Here is a 15,267-nt window from a genome sequence, read left to right on the forward strand (position 1 = left end):
CCTATATAAAAAGCGGTTTAAATTTACGGTGGTAGATGAAACTTCGAAAGCCACGCCATAGAAATAATTACCAACTGTCTCAAGCTGATAGTAGTTTCTTGTTTAATTTGGTCCTAATATTTTGAAGGCCATGCATATAAAAATGGGTTGCATGTTTTGGACCAAAGGTTACGTTTAGCAAGCAAACTTTTATACATTGCATTGGTGCCAAGTTCCACGTGTGAAAGTTTTGCTCTCCCAAAAAATTGTTGGGATGCTAATATCAACTAGTTCAGCAGTGAAGAAGATGAGTTGAGGTCAGAAGATATTGCGGAAGGTATTAGACAACTAGAAGATGTTCGTTCCATCGAAAGCGACAATCACAACGCAGCTATCCTAGCAAATGATGGAAATATTTTTGTTTTGAAAATGTTGATTTTGGTTTCTGCATGTAATATAAGTATGGTTCGTTAATGTCACTTGTTCATGAATGTATAACTGTGTCATTTGATAAATTTTTGTTGCGTAACTTATAAGTATGCAGATTTATAGCATGATATTTAATAGCAACCGTGCGGCTATCTTATCACGGCTTACAAAGGGTCGATTCTCATAACTTCACTTCTATTCCACATTAAAAGCTAGTTTTGGCTGCAAACTGTAGCAAACATATCAGTGAGTGCAATGAGCTTTCATTCAACAGTGTGAAATATAGAATGAAAATATATCTTCAAATTTGGGAATAAGTAAAAATTAAAAATGCCAACAAATTGCAAAGAAGGATGCAGGCTATAATATCACCGCAGGTCAACTGCACGCAATAAATATCAACTGGTAGAGATATTTCTCGGTTTTTCAAAGTGCCTTTATTAAGAGATATTTTACAAGTTGAAGGTAAGTGAGCAGGTTTATTGCATCCAAAAGGTTTAATATCGCCCCACCAAAAAAAGAGCAAAATATAGGTGACATTCACTTTGCCCGTAATAGGGCTAAATTTATCTTCCAAAAAATCTGACAAGCCATTTAAAAAATAGACTGCCAGCCTCTATTTGAACGCCGCCTCCAATTGACTGCCACTATATAATAAAAAAAGGTTGAAAGATAGAGCACCATGGCGTTAAATTAGAGGTTTTACGGTAAGTTAAATGTCTATAGAAACAATTGTCTGACATCAGTTGTTTTATTAATATCTCCTTCCAGAGGTTACTTGTGGAATGCCTCCTACTCCAGACAATGCTGGTCTGGTTTCTATGACTGGAATACAGTTTGGACAGACAGCTACCTACCAATGTCTACCTGGTTACACCACTGATGATCCAACATATATAACATGTCAACTGAATGGAGAGTGGAGTCGTGCCCCCAACTGCACCTTGAGCCCAATAGTAGAAGGTAAATGGAAGTCTGCCTCAATCATATATAACGGAATTGAAATCTAATTGAGCAACTGGTGGGTTTATTGTATTGCTAGAAGCAACTGTGGGCGCAGGGTTGTTAGTGTCTGCCAAGTTTTAAATTCACTATTAAACATATTTTAGTTAGTTAGCTCCAGACATCCTTGAAAGGGCAGATGTTTAAAATTATGTTTAACTAGCGGAATGACGGGCATTGCACGGGTATTAAAAATTAGCTTGTAAACAGTGACAGATGTAGTAGTTTCCCGCCACTTACCATAAACTCTGCACATTGCCATTGGCTAATTTGAGTAAGCTAGTATTGCTAAACTTACTAATAAAAGTCATGAAAGTAAGCATAAAATGACGTTGCACCATAACGGAGACCGGTACGCATATTTTCACCCACATAGCAACATATATTGCCCGATAAAGCCATCATTCTTGCGCAGTCCAATGATTTAGCATATCATCTGGAGAACGGGAGGTTCTGAGATTAAATCTTCTGCAATACGAGTTCTTCATTTCAAGATTTTAATAGCTATAGCTGGACACACAGACACACAAACTTTGACAAATATATATATGAAAGATAAATATTCCTTTAAAAATTCTATACACAAGCATGTTATATTTATGTTTCTAGAAATAGAATGCGGTGTTGCACCGCAGATAGAAAATGGCAATGTATTACTTGCTACCGGTACAGGAGCTAGATATACGTGTATAACAGGCTATGAAATGACAGGAGAACCTGTTATAGAGTGTCAATCTAACCAGGAATGGTCACCTCTACCACAGTGTCACAGTAAGAGATCATACATATATGCTCCTCAATTATCTATACACTCTTATAGCACTGGGACAATGTGTAGCATGTCTTACTGCATGTACGTCCCTTTTACACACACTTATTATTTATTACGCTATTTCTTATGTTTCAGCTTCGAGTTTTTAAATGCAGCAACAGCTACACTGTTTGTTTGCATGTCTTACTGTATTTATACTTTTTATACAAACATTTCTTCTTTATTATGCTAAATCTTATATTACAGTTTTGAGTTTTTCACATGCAGCAACAGCAAACTGAATCATTAATCTGATTGTATCTTCAAAAGTGTCAGCTGCACTGTTTGTTACAGAAGTAAACTGTGGACCTCCACCGGTAGTAGACAACTCTAAGAGACAAGTATCTGGGCATTCATATAATGATACAGTCAGATATGAATGTGATGTTGGATATGAGATGACTGGAGATGATACTATAGTATGTCAAGTGACAGGACATTGGACTGTACATCCTGATTGTGAAGGCATGTAAAGTTCAATTTAGCATGCCGTTTTAGATTGTCTCAAAATATTATTGCAGCAGGGTGCCATCACCAGGGCTGTAGAGACTGAGCCTTCCTGCCATTGGAGAAAGCTCGATCATCGTTGAGAACAACATGAACGTCAAGTAACACAAACAAAAGACGAATTGAGAAAACAAAATAAAAGTCCTGAATATGTTGAATTAATAATAACAATCCGTGCATAGAAGTATGTGCTTATAAAAAAGGCTATTGTTCCAAGAGCAGCTATCCATCAAAACTTTGAATATGACGATGCTGGTACAAATGTAAAAATGAGATATCGGTCTGTCTTTGTCTAACTGAATGGACAGAGAAGGTAGAGGCTATTCCTACTCGAGATAATACAATTGCCCGCGTGAAAAGAATCGACCTTGACCGCGATTTAGCAAATGAACCTCATACAAAAATTGGAAATAGAAGTTCACGAAAACACAAAAAAACATTGCATTTCATAGAGCTAAAAGATTTCATAGAGTTTCAGTTAATACGTCATTTTGGGTGTGAAAATGGAAAATGGTGTATACGTTATGCTTTGAGAGCGATTAATTAAAACTCATGATGCGGGCTATAAACAGGTGCCCTACTTACTGTAAGGACCAAAGGCAATAATTATCTGTCATTAACACTTGTCTCTTATTAAGTACTTTTTAAAAATAAACTTGTACAAAATTTAGTAGATTTTACCAGAAATTATTAGTAATTTTCTATCATTTGTGATTGTTTGTGTTGTTTGAGTTAATTTGAGATTTTGAGTAGTTTTAGATTCATAGCAAACTAAACTTGTTCCCTATTTTGATGTATTTTAATTTGAAGCATTGCTCAATGTAATCGTTGTAGTTATTACCTGTGGAATGCCTCCTACTCCAGACAATGTTGGTCTGGTTTCTATGACTGGGACACAGTTTGGACAGACAGCTACCTACCAATGTCTATCTGGTTACACCACTGACGATCCAACATACATAACATGTCAACTGAATGGAGAGTGGAGTCGTGCTCCCAACTGCACCTTGAGCCCAATAGTAGAAGGTAAATGGAAGTCTATCTTGAACATATATAAAGGAAATGAAATGTAGTTCAGCAAAAGATGAGTTTATCGCATCGCTTGAAGCAATTGTCTGTGCAGGGTTGTTAGTGTCCACCAAGCTTTAAATCTATTATCAAACATATTTTAACTAGTTAGCTCCAGACAGCTTTGAAAGAGCAGATGTTTAAAACTAAAAGTTTAATGAAGATTTCTTTCAAAATCCTACACAAAGACATATATATATATTTAATTTATTTTCAAATATATATTTGCTCTTCAATCATCTATACAGTGTTTTCAACAATGGAACAAAATGTAGCATGTTTTACTGCATTTATACTTCACTAGATGAATGCGTGGGTTTGTCCGAGTAGTGAAAAAGTATTTGTGAGGAAAATTTATTTTTATTTAGTATAATTATACAACATTTACTATTCTAACTTTTAAATTTCATATCATTAAAAAAGTTTTTTTTGTGCAATTAAAATAAATTATGAAAAAAATAAACATTAAATTCATGGAAGTGTGTGTATAAAAAAGGTTACTGTTGCAGCAGAAATTTGTTGTATTTAAAATTTTGATGGACGATACTGGTGCCTCTCGATACTGTTACAAACGTAAAAATGTGATATCGGACTTTCTGTGTCTGACACTTTGTCTCACCAAACAGAGAAAGAATGTGAAGGCAACTTCTCCTCCAGAGGATACCATTGCCCATGTAGAAAGCATTTAGCTTTCACAGAATTCCTGAAACCAGAAATAGCAGTGTAACGGCACATTGAAATTGAACCAGTATATTTGAAAATTACTAATCAAAAAATAAGATGTAAGCTTAATGGTAAAAAATTAGCTTTTAAGAAAGTTAAAAAAATTGTGAAATGTAATATTAATTAACACACATGTGTACCCTCACCATACAATTTTAATTTGTTCCAGTGTTTGCATCCTAAGGCAAAAATATTGTATTGAGCTGTATAGAAACCCATAGAAATAATCTAGTGTAAACACTCCCCAGTAAAATGATCAAAACTTTATACGTGTACTGTAAAGGTTTTGAGTGACCTTCACTTTCCTCCACTAGTACAAGACTCGGTGCATGAGTTTATACATATATTTTCTGCTTAGTTCATAAGAGTACAAGAATGCTCAAGTAACAGGCAATGAACAGGCCCAGAGCAGCTCTGCTCTTTAGCACAAATGTTCAGGCTTATATAGTGGGTAGGCCCCCACCCCCCTCTCATTCTGCTTGGCTGAGCTTGACTGGCCCTGCTCTGGCTTAACCTGGCTCTACTCAGCTCTGGCTTGGCTTGGCTCTACTCGGCTCAGCTTGGCTTGGCTCTGACTGGCATAACTCCCACCTCGTTACTCTGCCTGACTGAGCCCAGCCCAGTTCGGCTTAGCTCAGCCCTAGGTTCAGCTCTCGGTGGATCACATTCCACAACACTCTCCCCTCCATTGGTGACCACAGTCTCCAATCTAGACCTTGGGAGAGAGCTCATGGTAGCCACTCGGCAGACCTCCTCCTCTCCTGTCAGGGTTCTGTCTAAGTCCTCGTCATCCACTTCGGAGACAGCTTCTCCAGGGCTGCTCGTACTAGCTTCGGCAGTCGCCTCCTCCCACTCTTGATCTCCCTTGAGTGCTGCCACACCTACCGGCTCCGGTGCACCCAGTGCTTCCTCAGCTTCTTTCCAGCTATTTGTGACCAAAGTCAATAAATCCTGTAGTGAGGTGTTACCTTCGCTGTTCATCTTCTCGAGTGCTCGAACGTTGTCCAGAGAAAACTAGTGTTTTAAAAGGAAAGCTTTGGTCGCGTCCGTGAGGACCAGTTTACTGCCTTCCTGTTCGACTTCCGGACCGTTTTCTGACAATTCCATAGAGTAGCATACCCCATCTCCATACCGTTCTGGCTTCCTAGTGGTCCGGGCCGGTCTTGGATTGTGCCGGACTGGAGCTGATGGGATTTCTGGAGTTGATGGGATTTCTGGAGTCGCGGTTTCTCAGGCCTCCTCCGGGTTTGATTTCAGTTCTCCCGAAACTTCTTCCCTTAGTGGGACCGGATTGATTTTTACTGAACTCGGTCTTTGGTGCTCTCCTTCCTCCGGTCCAGCCGAGGTTTCCTTAAGAGTTGTCTACTGTCTTCATTTTTCTGCGGCCTCCATCAACAATTTTTCCCAGTTGGAAGGCCGTATCATTGACACTAGGTCACTCCTGACTTCCTCCGGCTTTCTCTTCGGCCTGCTGGGTCGAGCCCCTTTTATGTTAAGGCCCCTCCTTGGTTCCAGAGTGGCCGGGGCTTGTTCCAGTCTCTCTGGGTAAGCATGGTAGGGCTTCAGCCTTGCCTCGCTCTGGATGGAAGACTAGCCCTGTCGCCCCACTAGATATGTGTGGTTGCCCCAGGCCTTCAGGACCTGGTATGGTCTCACAAATTTTGCCTGCGGCTTTAGATTTTCTCCCCGTCTCCGGCATTTGTTCGTGAGCCATACCCAGTTGCCTGGGGTGTACAGCGGTGGCTCTTCCCGGTCCTCCTGTCTCACCTCTATCTGGCTCTGTCGTAGTGCCTCGTGTACCATTTGTAGCCTTCGCTGCACCTTGAGGGCATGCTCATGGGCAGGAAAAAACTCGGTCGATGGGGGGTGACTCTTCAGGTGGTCCGGCAACCTCAACTCCCATCCCAGCATCAGCATGTCGGCTGTTTCTCCGGTTGCTGAGGGGGGAGTGCCTCGGTATGCCCTCATCAGCTGGGGAAGCAACAGATCCCATTCGTCCTTTTTCCTGGCCAGGAGTAATGCCCTCAAAGAATCTTCAAGTCCCCGGTTATTCTGTTCCACGATTCCATTGGCCTGTGGGTGGTAAGGAGTGGTATGTGTCTTCTCCACGTTCCAGAGTTGGCACAGTTCAGCCATCAGTTGGCTCTTGAACTCCGCCCACTGGTCCATGTGGATCTGCTCTGGAAACCTCAGGTAGCAGAACACCCACTCATCCAGCGCGCTCGTGACCACCAGAATCTGACCACCTTCTGCCAGGGTCTTACAGCGTAGAGCCTCCGTTTCCCTCCAGACGCCTTTGTTCCTTCATGCTTTGCAGCCTGGCACACCTCGCAACTTTTGATGAGCCGTCTGACTGTGGATGTCAGTCCGTGCCAGTACCAGGTCAGCTGGAGGCGGCTTGTCGTCCTTCCAACCCCAAAGTTTGCCAGGGCATATGTTTGCCATACCGTGGTTTCCCGTATGGCCGGCGAGCAGATGGCGCACCATCTAGCGCGGCCCTGCGGGGCCATGCGTGCCTTCAGCACGCCGTTCTGTCGTATTCGCAAAGAGCCCTGCATGTGATACAGTATAGCCAGTTCTCTGCTTCCGACTTCCAGGTGTTCCGCTGATACCTCCTCTCCTGTGACAATTGCTCGGTACATAATGGCCACCGGTCCCTGTCTGGTGGCCTGTGGCCTGTAGCCTTGCCAGCTCGCCCTTCTGTCCTGACTTCCCTGGTGGGGCTGGTAGCCCCTCGGGGGTACCGCCGGCACTCAGGTTCAATCCTGCCACTGTTGGGGCGGGAATCCCATGCGAGCTGCCGGTTGGCACCCCGGGGTATGCGACGTTGCCTAGGGTCAATCCCGCTCTGTCGATGGGAGAGTCCCATCCAGGCAACTGGTCGGTACACATGCGGCTAACGGCCCCTGCTCCCGTGCCAACTCTTTCCCTGAGGGGCCTCTGTTCAATGCTCGCGCCTTGCCGCCAGTCCTCGCAGGTTTGCCTACTCAGCCCTGACCTGACTGGTGCTCCAGAATGTAGCGAAACTCTGCCAAGATCTTGAGCCACCTGGTTCAAAGGTTTCCTCCTCCTACATAACCATTAGAGTGAAGCATGATCTGTTTGTAGAAGGAATTCTTGTCCATACGGACAGGGCTGAAAGTGCTTCATCGCTTTGACCACCGCGAGCAATTCTCGTCGAGTGACGCACTAATTGCGCTCTGAGGGGGTGAGGGTTTTGCTGTAATAGGCAATGACCTTCTCGCAGCCCTCGTATACTTGGGACAGCACGGCCCTTACTCCACATCCACTGGCATCCGTGTCCAAGATGTACTGCCTCCGGGGGTCCAAGTAGCCCAAGATCGGGGTGGTGCTGATACTGTTCTTCAGTTTGTTGAAGTCAATCTGCTCCTCTTTTGTCCATCTCCATGACTCTTCCTTTGCAGTCAGATGGTGCAAGGGATGCGCTATAGTGGCAAACTTCAGGTTATATTGTCGGTAGTAGCCGACTGTCCTGAGGAACACTTGGAGTTTCTTCATTCCGCGTGGGTTTGGCCACTCCGTGACTGCCTTTACCTTGTCGGGGTCCGTAGAGACTCCATCTTGGCTCACTATGTGACCCAGGTAGCGAACCTGGAGTTGCAACAGTTCACATTTGGACGGTTTTAATTTTAATCCGGCCTTGTGGAGTCTCTTGAAGACCTCCTCCAGCCGGTGCAAGTGTGTGTTGAAATACGGTGCGATGACTATGATGTCATCAAGGTATAGCAACAGCGTTCTCCAGTGGAGGCCATGTAAGGCGCGTTCCATGAGCCTTTGGAAGGTGGCTGGGGCGGACATCAATCCGAATGTAACCTCCTCCGCTTTCACAATTCAGATCGTGTTGAGAAGGCTGACTTCTCCTGGGCTTCCACATCCAAAGGCACTTGCCAATACCCGCTCACCACGTCTAATGTGCTGAAGTAGCAACTCCCAGACCGCGCGTCCAGGCTGTCGTCGATTCTGGGTAGGGAGTAGGTGTCCTGCTCGGTGACAGCGTTCAGCCACCGATAATCGATACAGAATCGCCATTTCCTGTCTTTCTTTTGGACCAGCACCACGAGCAAGCTCCAGGCTCCTCCAGCTGGTTCAATGAGCCCCCTCTTGAGTAGGTCCTGGACCTGCCTTTCGGCCTCTGCCTCCTTTTCCGGCCCGTGCCTGTGGGGGCTGCCGGATCGGACGAGTGCCCTCCTTGAGTGGGATGGAGTGTTCCACTTCGCAGGTCCTTCCCATGTCGTCGTCGCCCGTACTGAACAAGATGGCATACTGACTCGGCAGGGAGGCCAACCTTGCCGTCTGACTCGCCACTTCACAGTGCGCTCGGGCTGACTGAAACAACTCCTCAAGGTGAACCGGTACTTCATTGGCTGAAGTCAGACCAGCTTCGTATAGTAAGGGGTTGTCCTTCTCGACCTGTGGTATATCCACCTCCGTGTATGTGCCAATGGTGGCTCCAGACCGAAAGGTCAATGGCTGCTCTGTTGTGTTCATACAGCAGGTGATGACCTGTCTCCTGGGTCCCGGCTGATTTAGGCTACGTACCACTGGGGGTCCGTCAGGAAATCCTTCAATCAGCCCCATGGGGCAGCAATTCTACGTAGTGATGCGACAATGTATCGCCATCTCTTTCCAGGCTAGAACCACAACCCCCTGATTACCTGCACTTTGCTCTGTTGCAGTCATCCATGCCGGTCCATGCAGACTAGCTGCCTGCCATCCAGTCGGACCACTGGTTGTTCAAACTCGAGAAAACACTGATGGACCACGAAGAATGGCGTTCCCAATATGACATCCTTGCTTAGAGAACTGACTACAAAAACTTCCTCCGTCCTCACGTCTCTCAGACGAACTGTCAACCGGATTATTCCATAGAAGGGGTGCCGTCTCCCGTTAGCCAGTAGGCCGTGGCTGTCACTCTCCTTGAGCTGGTCTCGTACGGCTTCAGGTAGTCGGTCAAAAACCTGTTTATTTAGCAAGTTCATGGTACACCCTGTGTTCAGGAGAAATTGGATAGGCCGCCTCTCCACTTTTCCTGGAAGGAAATAGCTGGTGGAGTGAGGTTGGCTGAGGGCTTGAGCCATAGCATTGTTCTCCAGGGTATTTTCTGAGGGCTTGAAGTACCCTCCCTTTGCAACGGGGCGAAGTTAGTCTATGGGGCCGCCTCTGGGGTTGACCTGCAGCTCCTGAGGTCGCCGCTCCTAAGGTCACTGCTCTTGAAGCGGGGAAGGTGCCGGTCCTGCTGCTTTTAAGGCAGGCTTCCGACTATCCCGTCCTGTGGGAGTGGTCCTTGGTGTCTTAAGCGGAGGAGATTTGGTAGTCACCTTCTTACGTTTCTGGTTACGTCCTCGCCGCTTGCTAAGAGGAGCGTGGCGGCATCCGGGATAAGAAAAGCGTCGGGGCTGGCCTCACTCAAAGACTAATAATAATTTCGTGTCTCCACAGGCTCTTCTTCTGAATGAAATTCCCTCGGTCTAGTCCTTGCTGGTTGAGACCATCCGTCAGCGTTCACCAAATCCCCTGTGGCTTTGGTACGTCTCCGGGGTTGTTTGGCCTTGATACAGTCAGTAGCCAGAGCTACTGCTGTGACCTCCTCTTGTTTGCCGAAGCCGGTTTCGAGTAGCGGGGGCAGTTCTTTCAAATGTGCCCTGGCTAGCCACAACCCCAGCAAAGAGTAGCTGGCTGGCTTCCTCTCTCGATCTGTGTGTGAACTCGCTCCTGGAGTCGTTCCGCTTTCTCTGTGAGAGATTGAACTAGCCGGGCTAGTCGACCAAGGACATCGGTTTCGACCGAGTTTACTTGGTCAGACGATCCTCTTTCCAGGGCTCGCACCAAAGATCCGGCGGGTTTGCGCTCACCTCCCTGAATCTGGAAGTAGTCATTTCTGGCTCGTACAGCGTCAGTTAGTGTGGGCGTGTGTATGGCCAACAGATGTCGCTGCAGGGCAAGGTCCCTTAGCGAGCTATAGAATGTTTCCATTGCCATGTTATTCCGGGGACGGTTTGGCAGGTCTCCGTAGGCAATGCATACCAGCTTTTCGACCTCTATAGCATGCTCCTGAAGTGACGTTTCTTCCTTTCGTGTAAGGGCGTTAAGCTGGCTTAGTGCCTGTCTGGCAGATAGCCCAAATCTTGCCCAGATGGCATTGAAGATGGCCTCTTGGTCCTCAGTCTGTCCACAGTCTTCGGCCTCTTTGCCCAGTGCTTCTCAGGGGTGTAACAGTGTTCCTCCTTCCATCCACTAGTTGGCGTCGACTACCTCGAGAAAGCGAGCAGTAAAATATTTTACATCCCCCTTTTCTCTGCACTGGGGAGTCCTGAAGCGTGGTGCCGGTTCCTGAGCCCTTGGCATCAATAGCACCCGTTCTAGTGCTTCGACTAATCGGTCGGGTCCCGGATCAGCGCTTCATGCCTTTCTATTGGCAATTTTTAGGGCTTTCAGTAGGTTTTTGCTCCTTTCCTAGAGCAGTACATCTACTGAGTCCGTGGCCATCGGCTCTTTCTCTGGGTGTCTTCCTGTTGCCAGGAAGTTCTTCCAGTAGGAGCAGTGCTGCCTTCTCAGACAAGTCCTGTCGGAGCCTTCAGTAGATTTCTGCTCCTAGAGCAGTGCATCTATCGGGTCCGTTGCTGCAGGGTTTTACACAGCTCTCTGTGGGTTTTCTTCCTGTTGCCAGGAAGTTCCTCCAGTAGGAACAGTGTTGCCTTCTCAGGCAAGTCCTGTCGGAGCCTTCAGTAGGTTTCTGCTCCTGGAGCAGTGCATCTACTGGGTCCGTTGCTGCAGGGTTTTACACAGCTCTCTTTGGGTTTCTTCCTGTTGCCAGGAAGTTCTTCCAGTAGGAGCAGTGCTGCGGTTTTTCAGGCAGGCCCTTGTCTCGTTTTGTCTGGGTTTTTTCCTGCTGCCACTTTTAAGGCAGTAGAAAGTTCATCCAGAAGTCCAGCGATCCGGTATGAGTCTCGTGGTGGAGTGTTTCTTGAGATCGTAGTTATCCTACTGTTGCCACCAGTGTAAAGGTTTTGTGCGACCTTCACTTTACTTCACTAGTACAAGACTCGGTGCATGAGTTTATACATACATGTATATTTTCTGCTTAGTTCATAAGTTGTACAAGAATGCTCAAGTAACAGGCAATGAACAAGCCCAGAACAGCTCTGCTCTCTAGCACAAATGTTCAGGCTCATATAGCGGGTAGGCCCCGCCTCTTGTTCTGCTTGGCTGGGTTTGACCCGGCTCGGCTTTGGCTTGGCTTGGCTGTACTCAGCTCGGTTCAGCTTAGCTTGGCTCTACTTGGCCCAGTTTGGCTTGGCTATGACTGGCTTAACTCCCACCTCGTTATTCTGCCTGACTGAGCACAGCCCGGCTCAGCTTAGCTCAGCTCTAGGCTCAGCTCTCAGTGGATCACATTCCACAACAGTACTATACATAATACACTAATAATATACTATACTAATTAAAAATTAGTAACAAAACAATATGTTAGCCTTAGTAATTATAGTTATCTACAGTAACTTAAGTGTATTTAGTGGTTACGATCTGCAATAAAATTTAACATTGCAATGTATGATGTGCAGTACATATCGTAAGTAGTTGTTAGCTTTGCGACAGGCATATAATATACACGTTAAACTTAGCTTAAAGGAATTTAACTTGCTAAACACATACCTAAAGCTAAGTTTTATTATGTGTTTTACTAAACTTCAACTTTGTAATCAGTTACAGTTTTATCACATATGTGTTTCCGAATTCGTTCTCACCATAAATAATAACAAATAATGTTAACCTTTTTGTGAGAGGTTCAAGTTTTTCACCTGATTGTGAAGATAGCCCTTATACTCCACAATATTTTAGTTGCTTAGCAACCTGCCGTTTATGATATAGCAAGTTCATCTGCCATTTTATAGTATTAATTGGCTATGAGATGGCAGGAGAACTTGTTATAGAGTGCCAATCTAACCAGAAGTGGTCAACTCTACCACAGTGTCACAGTAAAAAATCATACATATATGCTTCTTAATCATTTATACACTCTTTTAGCAGTAGAACAAAGTGTAGCATGTTTTACTGTTGTGGAATGTGATCCACTGAGAGCTGAGCCTAGGGCTGAGCTAAGCCAAGCTGGGTTGTGCTCAGTCATGCGAAATAACGAGGTTGAGAGAGTTAAGCCGGTCAGAGCCAAGCTAAGACGAGCTTAGCCAAGCCGAGCCAAAGCACAGAATTAGGAAACTCCAAGGGTTCTTCGGGACAATCGGCTACTACCGACAATACATTCCAGAGTTTGCCGCAACATCCCTTGCACCGGTTGACTGCAAAGGAGAGTCCTGGAAATGGACAGAGGAGGAGCAGGTCGCCTTCAGCAAACTGAAGGACAGTATCAGCACCGCCCTGATCTTGGGCTACCCGGACCCCCGAAGGCAGTACATCTTGGACGCGGATGCCAGTGGATGTGTAGTAGGGGCCATACTGTCCCAAATACAAGAGGGCTGCGAGAGGGTCATTGCATATTACAGCAAAACCTTCACCCCCCTCGGAGCGCAATTACTGCATCACTTGACAATAATTGCTCGCGGTGGTCAAGGCAGCAGAGCACTTTCAGCCCTGTTTGTATGGACAGGAGTTCCTTCTACGGACAGATCACGCTTCACTCTGGTGGTTGTGTAGGAGGAGGGAACCTTCGAACCAAGTGGCCAGGTGGCTTAAGATCCTGACAGAATTCTTATATACCCTGGAACAGCGGTCAGGAACTCGCCACGGGAATGCAGATTGGTTGAGTAGGCAAACCTGCGAGTACTGTCGACAATGCACGAGCAATGAAAAGAGGGACGGAGGCCCCTCACGGAAGGAGTCGGCCCGGGAGCAGGGGCTGTTAGCCACATGGGTACTGACCAGTTGCTTAGATGGGCTCCCGCCCTCGACAGAGCGGGGTTGACCCTGGGCAACGTCGCATACCCCGGGGCGCCGACTGGCAGCTCACACGGGACTTCCGCCTCAACAGTGGCGGGATTGAACCGGAGATCCGGTGATACCCCTGAAGAGCTACCAGCCCCACCAGGGAAGTCAGGACAGAAGGGCAAGCTGGCAAGGCTACAGGCCACCAGACAGGGACCAGTGGCCATGATGTAGCGGGCAATCACCACAGGAGAGGAGGTATCGGCGGAACACCTGGAAGTCAGAAGCAGAGAGCTGGCTATACCGTATCACATGCATGGCTCTTTGCAAATATGACAGGACGGCGTGCTGGATGCACGCGTGGTCCGGCAGGGCTGCGCTAGATGGTGCGCCATCTGCTCACCGGCCATACGGGAAACCATGATATGGCAAACACATTCCCTGACACACTTTGGGGTGGGAAGGACGATAAGCTGCCTCCAGCTGACCTGGTACTGGCCCGGACTGATGTCCACAGTCAGACGGCTCATCAAGAGTTGTGAGGTGGGCCAGGCCGCAAAGCATGAAGGGACAAAAGCGGCCAGAGGGAAACGGAGGCTCTACGCCAGAAGACCCTTGCAGAAGGTGGCCATAGATCTGGTCGGGCCATTTCCGGCCACTCCAAGAGGAAATAAGTGGGTGTTGGTTCTCACCAACCACTTCACCCAATGGCAAGACGCGCTGGCACTACTTGATGCCACAGCACCGGTGGCATCAGGCAGCGCTGGACAAGCAGATGTTCTGCTATCTGAGACTGCCAGAGCAGATCCACACAGAAAAGCGGACGCAGTTTGAGAGCCAACTGAGTGCCGAACTGTGCCAACTCTGGAATGTGGGGAAGACACACACCACTCCTTACCACCCACAGGCCAATGGAATCGTAGAACAGAACAACCCGGGACTCGGGGATTCCTTGAGGGCATTACTCCTAGCTCGGAGACAAGACGAGTGGGATCTGTTGCTTCCCCAGCTGATGAGGGCATACTGAGGCAACCCCCACTCCGCAACTGGAGAAACAGCCAACATGCTGATGTTGGGACAGGAGCAGATGTGCCCAGACCAGCTGGAAAGCCACCCTCCCCCCCCCTCCCGCTGACCGAGTTCTTTCCTGCTCACGAGCATGCCCTCAAGGTGCAGCGAAAGTTGCAAACGGTGCATGAGACACTACGGCGGTACCAGATGGAGGTGAGACAGGAAAACCAAGAGGAGCCACCGCTGTACACCTCAGGCGACTGGGTATGGCTCACGAACAAACGCCGGAGACGGGGGAAACCCCAAGCTACAGGCAAAGTTTGTGAGACCGTACCAGGTCCTAAAGGCCTGGGGCAACCACAACTATCTAGTAGAGAGGCAGGGCCATTTCTCAATTTTGAGGAAAGCGAGACTGAAGCCCTACCACGCCTGTCCAGAGCAACTGGGGCAAGCCCCAGCCACCCTGGAGCCAAGAAAGGGCCCTAACATGAAGGGAGCTCGACCTAGCAGGCCGGAGAAAAATCCGGAGAAAGTCAGAAACGACCTTTTACCAGTAATACCGCTCCTCAGCTGAAAAAAACTGCTGATGGAGGCTCCAAAAACCCAAGGGCAGGAGGCAACTCCTATAGGAAACCCGGCTGGACCAGAAGGGAAGGATCAGCAAAGACCGAGCTCGGTAATAATTGATCCAGCACCACTTGAAGAAGTTCCGGGAGAACCAGAATCAAACCTGGACAAGGCTAGAGTAACGGCGAGGCCAGAAATCCCATCAGCCCTGGTCCGGCACAATCCGAGGCTGGCTTGGACCTCTAGGAAACCGGAACGATACAGAGACGGAG

The 15,267-nt window shown here is 47.3% G+C and overlaps 3 protein-coding genes across 3 annotated transcripts; 2 read left to right on the plus strand and 1 right to left on the minus strand.

Moving 5' to 3' along the window:
• Positions 1-1,193: 1,193 nt before the first annotated feature.
• On the plus strand, positions 1,194-2,811 carry LOC137402853 (complement component receptor 1-like protein). Its single transcript, XM_068089362.1, has 4 exons — positions 1,194-1,371; positions 2,020-2,181; positions 2,516-2,640; positions 2,743-2,811. The coding sequence occupies exons 1-4, from the start codon at positions 1,194-1,196 to the stop codon at positions 2,809-2,811; spliced, it is 534 nt and encodes a 177-aa protein (XP_067945463.1).
• Positions 2,812-9,216: 6,405 nt separating this feature from the next.
• On the minus strand, positions 9,217-9,618 carry LOC137402854 (retroviral-like aspartic protease 1). Its single transcript, XM_068089363.1, has one exon. It carries the CDS (start codon positions 9,616-9,618, stop codon positions 9,217-9,219), a length of 402 nt encoding a protein of 133 aa, XP_067945464.1.
• Positions 9,619-13,837: 4,219 nt separating this feature from the next.
• On the plus strand, positions 13,838-14,914 carry LOC137402855 (uncharacterized). The gene is made up of 2 exons (XM_068089364.1): positions 13,838-14,245; positions 14,375-14,914. The coding sequence occupies exons 1-2, from the start codon at positions 13,838-13,840 to the stop codon at positions 14,912-14,914; spliced, it is 948 nt and encodes a 315-aa protein (XP_067945465.1).
• Positions 14,915-15,267: the final 353 nt, after the last annotated feature.

The sequence above is a fragment of the Watersipora subatra genome, chromosome 8 (genome assembly GCF_963576615.1).
Source record: "Watersipora subatra chromosome 8, tzWatSuba1.1, whole genome shotgun sequence".
Lineage (NCBI taxonomy): Eukaryota > Metazoa > Bryozoa > Gymnolaemata > Cheilostomatida > Watersiporidae > Watersipora > Watersipora subatra.

Coding starts and splice junctions, on each gene's coding strand:
- LOC137402853 (XM_068089362.1), top strand. CDS start 1,194: ATGCCTCCTACTCCAGACAATGCTGGTCTGGTTTCTATGACTGGAATA. Junction 2,182..2,515: donor ACCTCTACCACAGTGTCACA/GTAAGAGATCAT, acceptor TGTTTGTTACAG/AAGTAAACTGTGGACCTCCA. Junction 2,641..2,742: donor TGACTGGAGATGATACTATA/GTATGTCAAGTG, acceptor ATATTATTGCAG/CAGGGTGCCATCACCAGGGC.
- LOC137402854 (XM_068089363.1), bottom strand. CDS start 9,618: ATGGCTCAAGCCCTCAGCCAACCTCACTCCACCAGCTATTTCCTTCCA.
- LOC137402855 (XM_068089364.1), top strand. CDS start 13,838: ATGATATGGCAAACACATTCCCTGACACACTTTGGGGTGGGAAGGACG. Junction 14,246..14,374: donor CACACAGAAAAGCGGACGCA/GTTTGAGAGCCA, acceptor GGATTCCTTGAG/GGCATTACTCCTAGCTCGGA.